Source organism: Bos grunniens, chromosome 23 (genome assembly GCF_055505025.1).
Source record: "Bos grunniens cultivar Pamir isolate PY7600 chromosome 23, Bosgru_T2T1.0, whole genome shotgun sequence".
NCBI lineage: Eukaryota > Metazoa > Chordata > Mammalia > Artiodactyla > Bovidae > Bos > Bos grunniens.
This window is the reverse complement of record NC_141187.1, coordinates 52,384,986-52,399,231: the sequence shown is the minus strand read 5'-3', so window position 1 is coordinate 52,399,231 and position 14,246 is coordinate 52,384,986. Positions and strand designations below refer to the sequence as shown.

Genomic DNA, 14,246 nt, shown 5'->3' with positions numbered 1-14,246 from the left:
CTCACTGAAAAAGACCCAGATGGTGGGAAAGATTGAAGGCAGGAGGAGAAGGGAAGGCAGAGGATGAGATGCTTGGATGGCATCACCGACTCGATGGACATGAGTTTAAGCAAGCTCTGGGAGTTGGTGATGGACAGGGAGTGCTGGCGTCTGCAGTCCATGGGCTTGCAAAGAATAAGACACGGCTGAGCAATTGAAATGACCTGAACTGGGCTACTTCTTTCTCTCATGGAAACACATGCTGTGTGGAGTTCAAAAGCCAACTATGGAAATATCCCGACCAAAATGTGTATATATTTTAATGTGGAAACAGTGGATTGAGAAGATCTTTCATTTCTCAGGATTTGCTTTGAGCTTACCTGGTATTCAGCATCTGAAAAAAAGACTATATTTCTCCATAAAAGGTACTATAGTCCACGGCAGGACTGGCTCCGTAATTTGCAGGGTCTGGAGCAAAATGAGAATGCAGGACCCTCTGCTCAAAAGCTATAAAGGATCTGAAGACAATGAAAGCAGAGCACTGAGCCGGGGGCCTTCTGGGGGGCTCAGGAAGGCCCACCAGCCACTCCTCCTTGAAGCCGAACTGGTCACAGACAAGATCAACTGGGAGGAAAGTAAGTGAGAGTGAGAAGGCTCGGCCACGTCTGACTCTGCGACCCTGAGTCCGTGGGATTCTCCAGGCCGGAATCCTGGAGTGGGGAGCCAGTATCTCCCGGGGACCTTCCTAAACCAGGGATCGAAGCCCGATCTCCCGCACTGCAGGCGATTCTTCCCGGTCTGAGCCACCAGGGAAGGACTATGACGAGGACAGGAATTCCAAGTTTATTGATCACAAACGCACGGGAGATTATAAGGCAATTATATTTTAAAATTTTAATGAGATCAATTTGAAAAATACAGTTTTGAGGAAACTGCAGATGACATTTAACGCAGTAGAATCAGCTAAGAAAGAGATGGGCAGGGGCCGAGCTGTGTGACAGGCTCTGTAACACACGGGCCCACTGTGTCCATCATCACAGCATCCCACTGACGGCCTGGTGGGGACAAAGGACAGACGCTTCAGACCCTTGACGGACAGACAGCTCACTTCAGGCGACAGTGGTCCAGGCTGGGGCGAGGGGGGCGCTGACGCCGCTGGCCCGCCCGCCCCCCGCTCCCAAGGGCAGCATCTCTGCAGCCTGTCTCTCCTCACAGCTCAGGCGCTGACTTGGGCACAGCAGAGACAGCAGACTAGAGACAGGCTGAGAATGTTGGTCACACCATTAGGTTAGAGGGAGCCCAGCTCCTGATGACACCACAGGGAGGCCAGTGGACACCCCACCACTTTCCACCCGAACCGCAGCATCGGCTGGGCGGGGGCCCCACGTCTCAGCAGGGAACACGGGCGGCTGCAGAAAGCTTTGTGCAGTTCAGTCGCTCAGTTGAGTCCGACTCTTTGCGACCCCATGGACTGCTGCACGCCAGGCCTCCCTGTCCATCACCAACTCCCGAAATTACTCAAACTCATGTCCATCGAGTTGGTGATGGCACCCAACCATCTCATCCTCTGTCGTCCCCTTCTCCTCCTGCCTTCCATCTTTCCCAGCATCGGGTCTTTGCAAATGGCTCTTCCCATCAGGTGGCCAAAGTATTGGAGCTCAGCTTCAGCGTCAATCCTTCCAATGAACATTCAGGACTGATTTCCTTTAGGATGGACTGGTTGAAACCTCAGCCGCCTCTTTATCTCCAGTACCAGCGGCAGGATGGAAAGTCACCCAGTGTACATCCATGACGTGGTCTGAAACGCCCCCATCTCGTGAACAGGACCTGTCTGCTCATCTCTGACCCCGTGGGCAACTGAGCATGCTCAGGAGTGTGCACGGTCAAGCGCTCGAACACGCCTCTGACCACAGACCCTCCAGTGCAGACACAGTGGCTCGGGGATGGACTTTTCTGGTCTGGGTCCACGGCCCTCCCCTCTTCTGCTGGTTTCTGGAGGGCTCACGTTCGGGGGTCTCTGAGGCCCGCTCCCCCTGCCTGTGGCTGCTGTAGCCTCTGCTTCGCTCTGGTCTCAGGAGCAGGGCCACTGAGCTGAGGAGACAGGGAAGCCCCGCTCATCCTTCCAGGCCTGGAGCAGACAGCGCTCTCCCCGAAGGCCTGGACGGGGCGGGTGGAGGGAGGACCCAGAGAGCAGGCAGCCAGTGCTCCCCACCGGCGTGACCACCGAGCGCCCGTCTCCAATGGCAGCTGCACCTCCGAGAAGGCACGGGACACGAGAACGCACGGGCAAGTACACACAGACACACACACACACACAGAGACACACACAGACACACACACATACACACACCACAGACACACACAGGCGTGCACACACACACACAGACACACACACACACAGACACACACACAGGTGGTCTCGATCAGCCCTTTATTTGTGGACCTTCGCCAAGGTCACCTGGGTTCCAGCTCTTCGCAGAGATCGGGGAGAGCGGTGAGGAGCACTGGGGGCCCCCCCCCCCGTCACGGCGAGCAGAAGCGGCCGCAGAACAGGATGGCCCCGGTCCTGCTGTGCTGGATGAAGAAGAGGAAGGGGTGGTCGGCATTGAACCGGGGCACGACCATCAAGCAGCGCATCATGACCACCGCCCCTGTGGCGGCCGCGGCCTCCGTGCCCTCCTCGGTGACCTCCACGAAGGACTTGTGCATGACCTTGGACAGGTGCAGGCCTCGCCCAGACGACATCCCGCTGAAGTCGGCCCGGGCCTCCTCGAAGGCGTCGGTCACGCCCAGGTCTCGGAGGAACTCTTCCATGTCGTAACTCGCCTCCAGCGTGAACCGGGGAAGAGACACCTCCACCTCCTCCTCGTCCATCACATCCGGCTTCGTCCACGCGATGAATTTCTCATAGGTCAGGGCCTTTTCCACCTGCAGGAGAAGGCAGAAGATCTCAGGGTCTGCAGCAGCGCTGCCCCGGGGACCGTCCGCTGCGACCAACACTCCGCGCCCTGTGGGCCCGGGGCGGCCTGCCAGCTGCAGACGAGTTCCCGGAGCCCAGTGCCCAGCAGGGATGCAGACGACACCCTGGGCCCCGTAGCCACGGCTGCCCGGTTACCGTGTTCAAGTCCGTGCTTTCACTGGGCAGCAGAATCACCATGTTCAGCTCTTGACCTACGTAGGGAAGAACCAGAATCTGGGTGCTTATTTCTCCAATGTAGGTTATTTTACAGGTGGACTTCTTGAACATCATTTGCACAGGTTTCTGCACGTTCTATAAAGGAAATGGATAAATGTTAAGTTGAAACAAGACCCGTGGACACGCTGGACGAGTCATCAGAGCCGTCCACCTGCACCCACACACTCTGTTGTGTCTTCCAGACCCACCCCAGCTCCGCGTCATCAGCTCGTCTGCACAGCTCCAGCTCCCACCCCTGGTTCCCAGACTCAGGCCTCAGGCTGCTATTCTCCTGCTGACCCAGGAGGGCTCCACATGGACATTCCCGGCAGGACCTCTCCCCCGGCTCCTGCTCACCTGACATCTGCATCTGGACGCAAAGGAGCCTCCAGTTCGGCTCCCACACTGGCGGCTCGTGTTCCCCTCCGCCTTCTCCATCTATACCTTCCCATCTCTGCTCGTGCCGACACCACTCATCCCGCCGTCAAACCCTGGAGTGTCCTGGGCCCTTGTCCTTCATGCCCCACAGGTGACCCATGAGCAAACCATATTAGCTCTAGTTTTAAAGACAACAGGGCTGCCCTGGTGGCTCAGGGGTAAACAATCCGCCTTCCAATGCAGGAGACACAGGCTCCATCCCTGGTCTGGGAACACCCCACAGCCTAGCGGCTTCTAAGCCCACGGGCCACAACTACTGAGCCTGGGCTGAGAGCCCGGGAGCCGCAGCTCCTGAAGTCACGGGCCTGGAGCCTGAGCTCTGCACCAAGAGAAGCACCGGCAGGAGAAGCCCGAGCACCAAGCCAAGAGGGCCTCCGCCATGGCAGCTGCAGGAAAGGCTCGCGGCAAGAAGACCCGGCACAGCCAAGATAAATAGATACAATTATTAAAAAAAAAATACAAAACAATCTGACTTGTGCTTCCTACCCCCACCACTCTCAGCCCAGCCACAGTCCTCAGGAAAACTTCCAAGTAACCTCCCTGGTCCTGCACATGGGCCCGAGGGGCTCTGGGAGATCAGAGCCACTGTGAGAGGCCACGGGCTCTGTGAGAGCTCAGAGGAGGGACACAGGAACCAGGAACCTGGACTGGGGAGACCGCTAGGGAGGCTTCTGGACGGCCCTGCAGAGAAAGGCGTCTGTGTAGGTAGCTCCTGACGGGAGGGGGACAGACGATAGGAACCAGGGCCCGTGGAGCGTCACAGCCACGGTCTGGAGTTATAACTGGATCTTGGGGGTTCTAGGACGCCCAGAGACCTGCGAGCTGCCCCGTGGGATGTGTGATACAAGACGGGACACCGGCCGCACAGACCTCCCCTGATGATACAGCAGAGGAGGAGCAGGGGGCGAGGAAGGCGGGTGTGCCCAGGTCTACATCTGGGCCGCCAAGGCCACGAGAGGCACACGTTCCTTGAGGTCAGCCTCCTGGCAGGCTCCGTAAACCAAGGGGACCCCAGGGACCGTTTCCAAAAACCTCCTCCCTTATTATGACACATTCTCATTCACCTTGCTGACTCTGAAAGGCCTTTCTTCAGTGTGCTCTTTGTTAAACTGTGTGTCCCAGTTCCCTTTGAAGTAGATGGCATTCACGAGAACGAGACGTGTCATGGGGTTAACTGAATTTGCAGGGAGCAAGTCTCTAATTTTACCTGCAAGAAAGATTTAAAGAACCAGTTAGCTAACAGGGTTACCTGGTGGAGGTGAAGGGCACAGTACTTACTGGTCCGTCCCATGCAGGAGTCAGTGCACAGACCAGAGGGTTCCCTGTCCCCCAGACAACCACGAACAGGGAGTTGTTGTTTACTCACTAAGTTGGGTCCCACTCTTTGTGACCCCGTGGACTGTAGCCCACCAGGCTCCTGCATCCATGGGGTTCCCCAGGCAAGAATACTGGAGCAGGTTGCCATTTCCTTCTCCAGGGGATCTTTCTGACCCAGGGATCCAACCCGCCTCTCCTGCATTGGCAGGTGTATCTTTACCATCCGAGCCACCAGGGAAACCCATGCAGGGAGCCTGGCCCCTAAAGCTAAATCAGTGACAAAAACCTTAATGTCTCCGCTCAGAAAATACCATGAGTTGCATAAGGGTAGGATAATTCACAGTGACAGAAAAAGGAATGTTCGGTCTATAACGTGAGGCGACTGTCCTGAAGGGGGGAGAGGCCGAAGCCAGCGTGCAGAGCATGAAAATGAAGAAGCGCAGGTGGACGAGGGCTTGACCGAGTGTCCTGCAGTGATGCTCAGCGACCCGCAGAGCACGTGGTCTGCTGCACAGGCAGGGAGGTGGAGCCCAATCCAGAGTCTTCCTTCCGCCCTTTGTGAAAAGGCAGACTATATGAACATTAACTGCAACAGCCAAAAGTCAAAGTGTGATTGTTCTGGAAGAGGTGCACCAAATATTGATGAGGAGGGGGGAAGCTAGAGAAATTGATTACTGATTAAATTTCAGAAGTGGATTTGAAAGTTTTCAGTTTTATAGAGAAAAAAAGCCATTTCTGTTTACATTTGATGGTCTTGGGAAGGAACTGATGGAAAATAAGACTGATTCAAATACTGTGCAAACAGAAGTCGTGACACGTGCTCACCTTCTGTCTTTTCGGCTACCCAGGTGTTTATGTGCTTCCTGGACTCCTCCGTAGCGCAGACAAAGCCCAGCTCTTCCATCTCTGCTTGGTAGAATTTGCGGCAGGAATCTTTGAAAGACTAGGAGAGACGGGATGACAGAATCACATGGCTACAGAAGCAGACAACGCCAAGAGCTTACTTCTTCACCGCGCCGACCTCAACACTGATCATTTGATGGTTACTTGTGAATGTACAAACGAATGTGCAGAATTAACCTTAATCCGGTTTCTCAGTTTTCAGCTACATTGAATAAATAACTGAGTAAAATCACAGGCTTCCCAGGTGACACAGTGGTAATGAATCCACCTGCCAATGTTGGAGACGAGGGTTTGATCTCATGGGGAAGATGCCCTGGAGAAGGAAATGGCAACCCACTCCAGGATTCTTGCCTGGGAAAGTCCATGGACAGAGGAGCCTGGCAGGCTGCAGTCCACAGGGTTACATGCCTGAGCATGCATGCATGAGGGTGGAGGGAGATAGGTTGGTAGCAATAAACTGGTAGAACTAAAAAAAAAAGATGACAATAAACTAGCATGTAGCTAAGACTGGTAAAAACAAGTAAACCAGGTTGTAAAAAAAATTCACACTGTGATCTACAAAACTTACCAATATTTGACCTCATGCTGACTACATTCACTTTACACCACCTGTTTTAAAAGTTAATTTAGAGTATGAAACAAGTGTGAAAAATAATGAAATAAGTTATATAACAGAATAAGATCGCTATGCTACACATATAAAGAACTCAGTTAAAAAAAAAAAAAAAAGACATAAACCCCAAATGTAAAACTACACAAAGGACATATAAATAGGCAATTTTCAGAAAAGATACAAATGTTTGAGTGACATGCAAAGCTGCTCAGTCTCGTGAGCCATCAGAATGTTAAAGGCTGAGCACCTGCAGTGCTGAGGGTGGACGCGCCCACCCCCTACCCTTTCTGAGGACGACGGGAAGGGCTGCAGCCGTCGGGGTGGGAATGAGGCAGAATTCACTGAGATCTGAGAGCCTCCCTCTGTCCCTTCCCTCTAAAGTCCATCTGGAATAGCACGCACACACAGGACAGAACCACACACACAGGGTCCCTGCCGGCTCGGCCCAGGCCGGGCCCCACCCCACGCCCACCTGGGGCTGGCGGCTGCGTCTCAGTACAGCCACCCCTGAGCACGCCGCCCGCCACCGTGAGGAAGGGTGAGGCGGACACATACTGCTGCCGAGGCTGAAGCCCCATCACTGTGGCCACCAGATACGAAGAGCCGACCCATCGGAAAAGACCCTGATGCTGGGAGACATCGAAGGCAAAGGAGAAGGGGGGACAGAGGATGAGGGGTTGGATGCATCACCGACTCAATGGACGTGACTCTGAGCAAACTCTGGGACGCAGTAGAGGACAGAGGAGCCTGGGCTGCTGCAGCCCACGGGGTCAGAAAGAGTCGGACACGGCTCAGCGACTGAACAGCAGCCACACAGGTAGTGAGATGCAAAGCCTTTCTCTAGGTACAGGGGACAAGCCCTCAGACTGGGCGCGGGGGCGACGTGGAAGAGAGTGTGGGAGGACTCTGGCTCTGTCTGCATTTTATATAATAAGAACACACTCACAGGTTACTTGAGGTGTGTATGAAAAAAATTTAAAAATCAGGAAAGCAGTGTGATTAAATAGAACCAGAGTAAAAAACACAAAAATTTAAAAAAATTTCTGCATAGGAAAAGATAATCAAAATGTTTACATGTATAAAAGAATTGAGCAAGTCTCACAACGCACAAAATACTTCCAACACGTGAAAAACAACATCAGAAATATTCTATTCGATCACTTTCCTGTTTGGGGCAACTCCTCTGCAACTGTGGTATGATCCGTGTTAGTTCTCTGACAATCATCTTACTGAAACTTCATGAATATGTGAACAAGGCTGTTACAGGGCTCCTCTTACAGGCAATGACCGAACGGTTCCCGGAAGGATGAGGTCATGACTGGGGTCCCACACCCCGCCCTCTGTGTGGGTCTCAGCCCACCACAAGGCCCGCCTCCCATCTCCACACGACCTCGGTCTCTATCTGCTTCGGGCAATCAGGAGTATGACTTACCGAGAGGAAATCGTAAGTCTTCTCTCCAAAAAGCCTGTTGGCGGTTCTGAGCAAGTACTGTGTGTCCCTTCTATTAACTTCGCTGAGAAGGTTCTGGAAACCCTGGTGGACATCTTCACCTCCCCCACTGCTCTTGTTTAGAGAAAGAGTCTGAAATCAAAAACAGATAAAACCCACCACTGCAGTAAGCCCTGACTACAGGAAATGGACACAACACTAAAGTCAGCCTAAGCACCACACTGATCCTCACCGCAGCTTAAAACAAGACTCACCCAGATAAAGGCACAGTGGCTCTGGGAAGTCCCCCAGCCTGCCTCCTGCAGGAGCTTAGGCAGCGACAGTGGGTGCAGAAATGCCCCTTGAGAGCCCAGGGCCCTGTGCTCACGGTCTGCCTGCAGACAGGGCCGTGGACAGGCCTCCCATCTGTGTACAAACAAGCCACATCTTTGGGTCTGGACTGGCCTTGGGACAGGCTCCGACCAGTGGGAGACAGGAGAAGTGGCTCTTCTGGGCCCGGGCCTTCGTAAAGGCCTGGTACCTCCACGTTCGTGTCTTGCCCCCTGTTGCCAGGGCGCAGAAATGCCCAGCCATCCTACTGGGGCCTTGTGACAACACGGCAGAGCAGACACACGGAGGAGAGCACCTCGCGGGATCAGGGCCGCTCCTGGACCATGAGGAGCCCAGCGGGCACCATGCGGCCAGGCCACAGAGTGCCAGGCACTGTCCCGGTCATTCCGGGTCATGGGAGGTTTGTTTGGGAGCCACCAAGAGAAGGTCCAGACAGACATTCGGCCCGGTTCCGCTGTAACACGAACCTAAAGCCTGGGCAAGGGCTTTGCACCCAGTGACCGGCCGAGGCCGGAGGGCCAGGGGGCACCACTGCTGGAGGAGAGGAGCTCAGGCAGGAGCCCTGGAGAGACCCCCATGCAGGGCAGGAAGGCTGGGCCTCCCCCTAAAATCGGAATCTGCACAGGAGGTGCCCAGAGAGAGGGCGGCCCCTTCAGAGTTGGGAGAGTGGGAGCGGAGACAGTGCCGAGCTCAAGAGGGGACTGCTCCCTTTTCAGCAGAACTTAAAGGGAACACACGCGTCTCCCAGGCGGCACAGTGGTAAAGGATCCACCTGCCAGTGCAGGAGACTCAAGACTCGTGGGTTCGATCCCTGGGTCGGGAAGATCCCCTGGAGGACATGGCAACCCACGCCAGTGTTCTTTCTGGAGAACCCCATGGACAGAGGAGCCTGGAGGGCTACAGTCCACGGGGAAGCAGAGTCAGAGATGACTGAGCACGAGCACCCGCGTATTTGCGCCCTAACACTTGCTGGGTGGAGGGTGCCACTGTTTCTCACTCCCAGCCTCTCCAGCTGGCACAGGACCCTGAAAGTGATGGCCTTAGGGCAAAGGTCAAACTCAAGGCCCAGGCTCAAGGGCGGGATCAGGACTCTGTTAAACCTGGAGACCCTCGGACCCCAGGCAATTGGGAACGGTAAGGGCACCCCACGTGCGGGAAGGCTGTGACCCCCAGGGGGCCAGAGGTCAGCGCCCCGAGGCCACTGCAGCCCAGGAGCTGGCGTCCACACCCTGTGCAGCCTGCCCGGGGCCGGCTCTGGGCGTCTCGGCAGGACGGGCCTCGGCCAGCAGGGCCTTGGGCAGCGGGTCCGAGCAGAGGCTCGATGACGCTTGCTCGTTCAAGCCTGTCCTGCTGGAATCGGGTGCTGCGCGGTCAGGAGCCCCAGACCACCAGCCAGAGAGACGCTGAGGGGACGCCCAGGGACGGGGCAGACGGGGGAGTAGGCCTGTCTGTCGAGCAAGGCCTTTGGGATTCAATCGTGTACACCAGCTCACGGGCCAAAGAAAGAGCTTCAGCTGCCGCCCAGAACCGGCTCCCCGAACGTACCTGGCACATCTGGGCTGCGGTGTTGCCCTTGGCCCCCAGGAGGACCATGGCCAGGGCAGAGGAGATGCTTAGGGGCGAGATAAACACATTTTTCGAGTTGCCCTCACCCAGCTTTTTCAGAAGGGTCAAGGCAAACGTGCCGTTTGCTTCTGACAGCGCATCCATGGTGGCGAGGCTGAAAGGATGGATTTAAAATCAGTGTCATGCAAATTCAGTCACAGGTCGACCACATCTCACTCTGCTCTTAACTGTTGTTAGCACCGACGCTCTGCTTCAAAGAGCAAACAGGTACATGCACAAAACTCGGTTTCCTCGGGGTTTCCCCTGCTGCCCCAGGCCCAGGCCCTGCTGACTCCGCCTGGGACAAGGGCCTTGGGACGCGCCCACGTCCACCTCCAGGGCCCGGCTTCGGAGGTCGACAGCCCCGCCACCCAGGGCGTTTGATCCAGATCAGGACACTGGGGTAGGGGAGGGGGTGCGCGAGGGTTCAGGGCCTCTCTGTGAGTGGTGGAAGGGATGACTGCTGAGCCTGATACCAACCTGGGAGAGACAGAGCAGGTGAGCCTGAGGAAAGGGCCCGAAGCCGCAGGGCGTGCAGGCTGGCAGCCCCACTCCGGGCCCTGCGTCAGTCAGCTCCCTGATTTATGCTCCCTGCATGAGGACGGGGACTCACCAGGTAATCTGTGCTGCTGATGGGCTGCAGAGCAGCTCACCCCAAAACACTCCACTGCAGCACATTGATTGCTCTGAAGTAAAGAGACTATGCCAAAGTCTTTGACTGTGTGGATCAAAATAAACTGTAGAAAATTCTGAAAGAGATGGGAATACCAGATCACCTGACCTGCCTCTTAAGAAACCTGTATGCAGGTCAGGAAGCAACAGTTAGAACTGGACATGGAACAACAGACTGGTTCCAAATAGGAAAAGGAGTACATCAAGGCTGTATATTGTCACCCTGCTTATTTAACTTCTATGCAGAGTACATCATGAGAAATGCTGGGCTGGAAGAAGCACAAGCTGGAATCAAGATTGCCAGGAGAAATATCAATAACCTCAGATATGCAGATGACACCACCCTTACGGCAGAAAGTGAAGAGGAACTAAAAAGCCTCTTGATGAAAGTGAAAGAGGAGAGTGAAAAAGTTGGCTTAAAGCTCAACATTCAGAAAACGAAGATCATGGCATCTGGTCCCATCACTTTATAGGAAATAGATGGGGAAAGAGTGGAAACAGTGTCAGAATTTATTTTGGGGGCTCCAAAATCACTGCAGATGGTGACTGCAGCCATGACATTAAAAGACGCTTACTCCTTGGAAGGAAAGTTATGACCAACCTAGATAGCACATTCAAAAGCAGAGACATTACTTTGCCAACAAAGGTCCGTCTAGTCAAGGTCATGGTTTTTCCAGCAGTCATGTAAGGATGTGAGAGTTGGACTGTAAACAAAGCTCAGCACTGAAGAATTGATGCTTCTGAACTGTGGTGTTGGAGAAGACTTTTGAGAGTCCCTTGGATTGCAAGGAGGTCCAACCAGTCCATCCTAAAGATATCAGTCCTGGGTGTTCATTGGAAGGACTGATGCTGAAGCTGAAACTCCAATACTTTGGCCACCTCATGCGAAGAGATGACTCATTGGAAAAGGCTCTGATGCTCGGAGGGATTTGGGGGCAGGAGGAGAAGGGGACGACAGTGGATGAGATGGTTGGATGACATCACTGACTCTATGCGCATGAGTCTGAGTGAACTCCGGGAATTGGTGATGGACAGGGAGGCCTCCATGCTGTGATTCATGGGGTTGCAAAGAGTCAGACATGACTGAACTGAACTGAACTGAACTGGCTCCTGTGTTGTCCCCGCCTGGTCTGTGTGTGTGTGTGTGTGTGTGTGTGTGTGTGTTATCTAATGTGTAATTGGGATGGTTCCTTCTACTCTATAGGTTTACTGAGGGGATTACATCAACTGACGCCTGACCCACAGTCGGTGTTCAGTAAATGGTGAACAGACTGCACAGGCTTTCCCTTCTTCTCATGTCCAGGTCTCGTCTCAGGGCCAGAAAGCTTGGTGGCGTAAGGTGTGTGGGCTTCCAGGGGTCTGAGAACAAGCCCTTTGTGTATGTAGCCTGCTCTGAGTGCAAACAGAAAAGAACAGTGGTTCCATTTACTCTCATTTCGCTCTCCTGTTACTCGCCCGAGTGATCAGGCCAGCAGCTGAGTTGTAATACAACACTTTGGACTGGCGTTGGCCTCATAATGCTTCTAAATACTTAGTTTACATGGCCAAGTTTGACTAAAACCGTGACCTTTCTGTGGGGTGGTATAACGCTGAGGGTGCAGTCAGCCACCAGTTGTGGGGAATTCTGGACACCACACGCCCCAGAACACTGATAAGCACAGCCCTTCCTGTTCATGGGGACCTCAGTCCAAGGGTTACTTTGCACACGCCCTCTCCGCCTCCGCCCTAAAGCACATCAGCGGGCAGGCACAGTCTGGCCAGGTACCACTGGGCCGGAAGCCAGGGTCCCAGCAGAACCTGGCCTCCCCCAGCGGCTCAGTAATCCTGGCAGCATGTGAAGGTTCATTCCCCATACTTTGTTTTTCCTCTCAAACTAGAGCTTTATGGGGGGTGGTGGGGGGTGGGGAGAGAGAAGGGAAGAAAGTAACTCAGGTGCCAACTTATCTAGCACCCGGGTGCGACTAAAGTTTCTCCCAGGCCCTCTTAGCACTGAAGATGCCCACTCTCGGAATGTTGCGCCTGCAGCGTGTCTACAAAAACAAAAACTGCCCTAACAAACAAGCTCTGAAACGGTCCTCACGATTATCCTCGCAGGCCTGAGGGACCCTGAGCGCAGGCCGCGCGGTGGGCGGGAGACCGCTGGGCGCCGGGTCCGCCTGGGCACACAGGCCGGCTCCTGTCCGGTCTCTGAAGCCCCCGCCCCCGGCCCCCCGAGTCCCCAACGCCCGGCGCAAGCCCGAGGGTCACCTGGGCACTCAGGCCAGCTCCTGTCTGTCCTCCGGCCTCCACCGGTCCCCCGGGTCCCCAACGCCCGGCGCTCGCCGAGGGTACCTGGGCGCGCGGTGCCCGGGAAGGCTGGGCGCCGCGCCCACGAGGGTCCTCCAGTCCCCGGTCCCAGCCGGCGGCGCCGCCACACTCAGCGGGTCGTCACGTCCGCCCCGGCCGCCTGATCCGAAAGGAACCCAGCCCGGCGCGCGCCCCCGCCCGCCGCCCGCCGCCCGCCTAGTGCGCAGGCCGGTTCCGCGGCCCTCACCTCCCGAAACGTACCCGAGCGCGGCCGGAGCAGGCTGGGCGAGGACAGAGGCGCCGGGCCCAAACACCGCGCAGGGAGGGGCGGCCCGGGCCGGACCAGGCTGGACCGGACGGAGGGGCCGAGCGGGAGGGGCGGGGCGAGCGGGAGGTACCGGGCCGAGGGGGAGGGGCGGGGCAGACCGGAAGGGGCGGGGCGGGAGGGACGGGATAGCGGGGGCCGAACTGGAGGGCGGGGCGAGCCGGACCGGAGGGCGGGAACGAGTGGAAGGGGCGGGGCCGAGCGTGAGGGCGGGGCTGGCAGGACCCGAGGGCCGGAGTCGAGCGGGAGGGGCGGGGCAGAGGGGGAGGGGCGGGCCCCGCCGGACCGGACCGAACCGGTGCGGAGGGCCGTGCCGCGCGGTTGGGGCGGGGCCGAACAGCAGGGGCGAGCGAGGTGCCCGGTGCGCGACTGCTACCCGGGGCCGCGGGAGGAGCGAAGGCCCGGCCCTAGGAGGCCTTCAGCGGGCGAGCCCGGGGTCTTCGCGGGGCGCACGGGCTGATACTTGGTCCGGAGGGGCGTCGCCCGGGCACCTGGGCTTGAGTCTCTGCGCGAAGCCAGGCACGCTCTTCCCGGTGCACAGAGGCCCGTGTGAACCAAGCACGGTGGGACCCTGGCCTGCCCGCCCGGCGCAGCCTTGGAGGGCGGACAGGGCGCCGGTGACCGCAGTGGGGAAAATGCCAGCCTCGTCTGAAACACGACAGGTTCAGTTTGGAAACCTGGGAGAGCTGGGGGCGTCCCTCGTGGCTCACAGTAAAGAATCCGCCCGCACCATAGAAGACCCAGGTTCGATCCCTGGGTGGGGAAGACCCGCTGGAGAAGTAAAAGGCAGCCCACTCCAGTATTCTTGCCTGGAGAATCCCATGGACAGAGAAGCCTGGGGGTCTACAGGCCATGGGGTCGCCAAGAGTCGGACAGGACTGAACGACTTTCACTAGACTTCTCTAAAGGCCCACTGTTGGTGCTGGTGGTAAAGGACCCACCTGACTAATGCAGGTAGACCTAAGAGACAGGGGTTCGATCCCTGGGTTGGGAAGATCCCCTGGAGGAGGGAATGGCAGCCCACTCGAGTATCCTTGCCTGGAGAATCCTATGGACAGAGGAGCCTGGCGGGCTACAGTCCATGGGGTCACAAAGAGTCGGACACGACTGAGCGACTTTCACCTTTAGATAGCTTAGTGCATTCTCCGCCCTA

At 56.4% G+C, this 14,246-nt stretch overlaps 1 protein-coding gene across 4 annotated transcripts; it reads right to left on the bottom strand.

Moving 5' to 3' along the window:
- Window positions 1-2,396: 2,396 nt before the first annotated feature.
- On the bottom strand, window positions 2,397-13,139 carry LOC147347856 (serpin B6). Of its 4 annotated transcripts, XM_086370477.1 has the most exons (8): window positions 13,030-13,139; window positions 10,424-10,559; window positions 9,751-9,925; window positions 7,858-8,007; window positions 5,735-5,852; window positions 4,657-4,799; window positions 3,095-3,250; window positions 2,397-2,907 (listed from the first exon to the last, which is right to left on the bottom strand). In XM_086370477.1, exons 2-8 carry the CDS (start codon window positions 10,486-10,488, stop codon window positions 2,503-2,505), a joined length of 1,212 nt encoding a protein of 403 aa, XP_086226603.1. In that variant the 5' UTR covers window positions 10,489-10,559; window positions 13,030-13,139; the 3' UTR covers window positions 2,397-2,502. The 4 variants fall into 4 exon arrangements, with proteins under 4 accessions (XP_086226603.1, XP_086226606.1, XP_086226604.1 ...); XM_086370480.1 differs by lacking the exon at window positions 10,424-10,559 and having other exon boundaries at window positions 12,730-13,139; XM_086370478.1 differs by lacking the exon at window positions 10,424-10,559 and having other exon boundaries at window positions 12,814-13,139.
- Between the last annotated feature and the right edge of the window lie 1,107 nt (window positions 13,140-14,246).

Bases quoted from the DNA above. Each gene is read 5' to 3' on its own strand.
- LOC147347856 (XM_086370477.1), bottom strand. From the start codon at position 10,488: ATGTGCTGCAGTGGAGTGTTTTGGGGTGAGCTGCTCTGCAGCCCATCA. The intron at 9,926-10,423 runs GTGAGTCCCCGT...CCATCCTTTCAG, and splicing joins TCAGCAGCACAGATTACCTG to CCTCGCCACCATGGATGCGC. The intron at 2,908-3,094 runs GTAACCGGGCAG...CTTCTCCTGCAG, and splicing joins AAAGCACGGACTTGAACACG to GTGGAAAAGGCCCTGACCTA.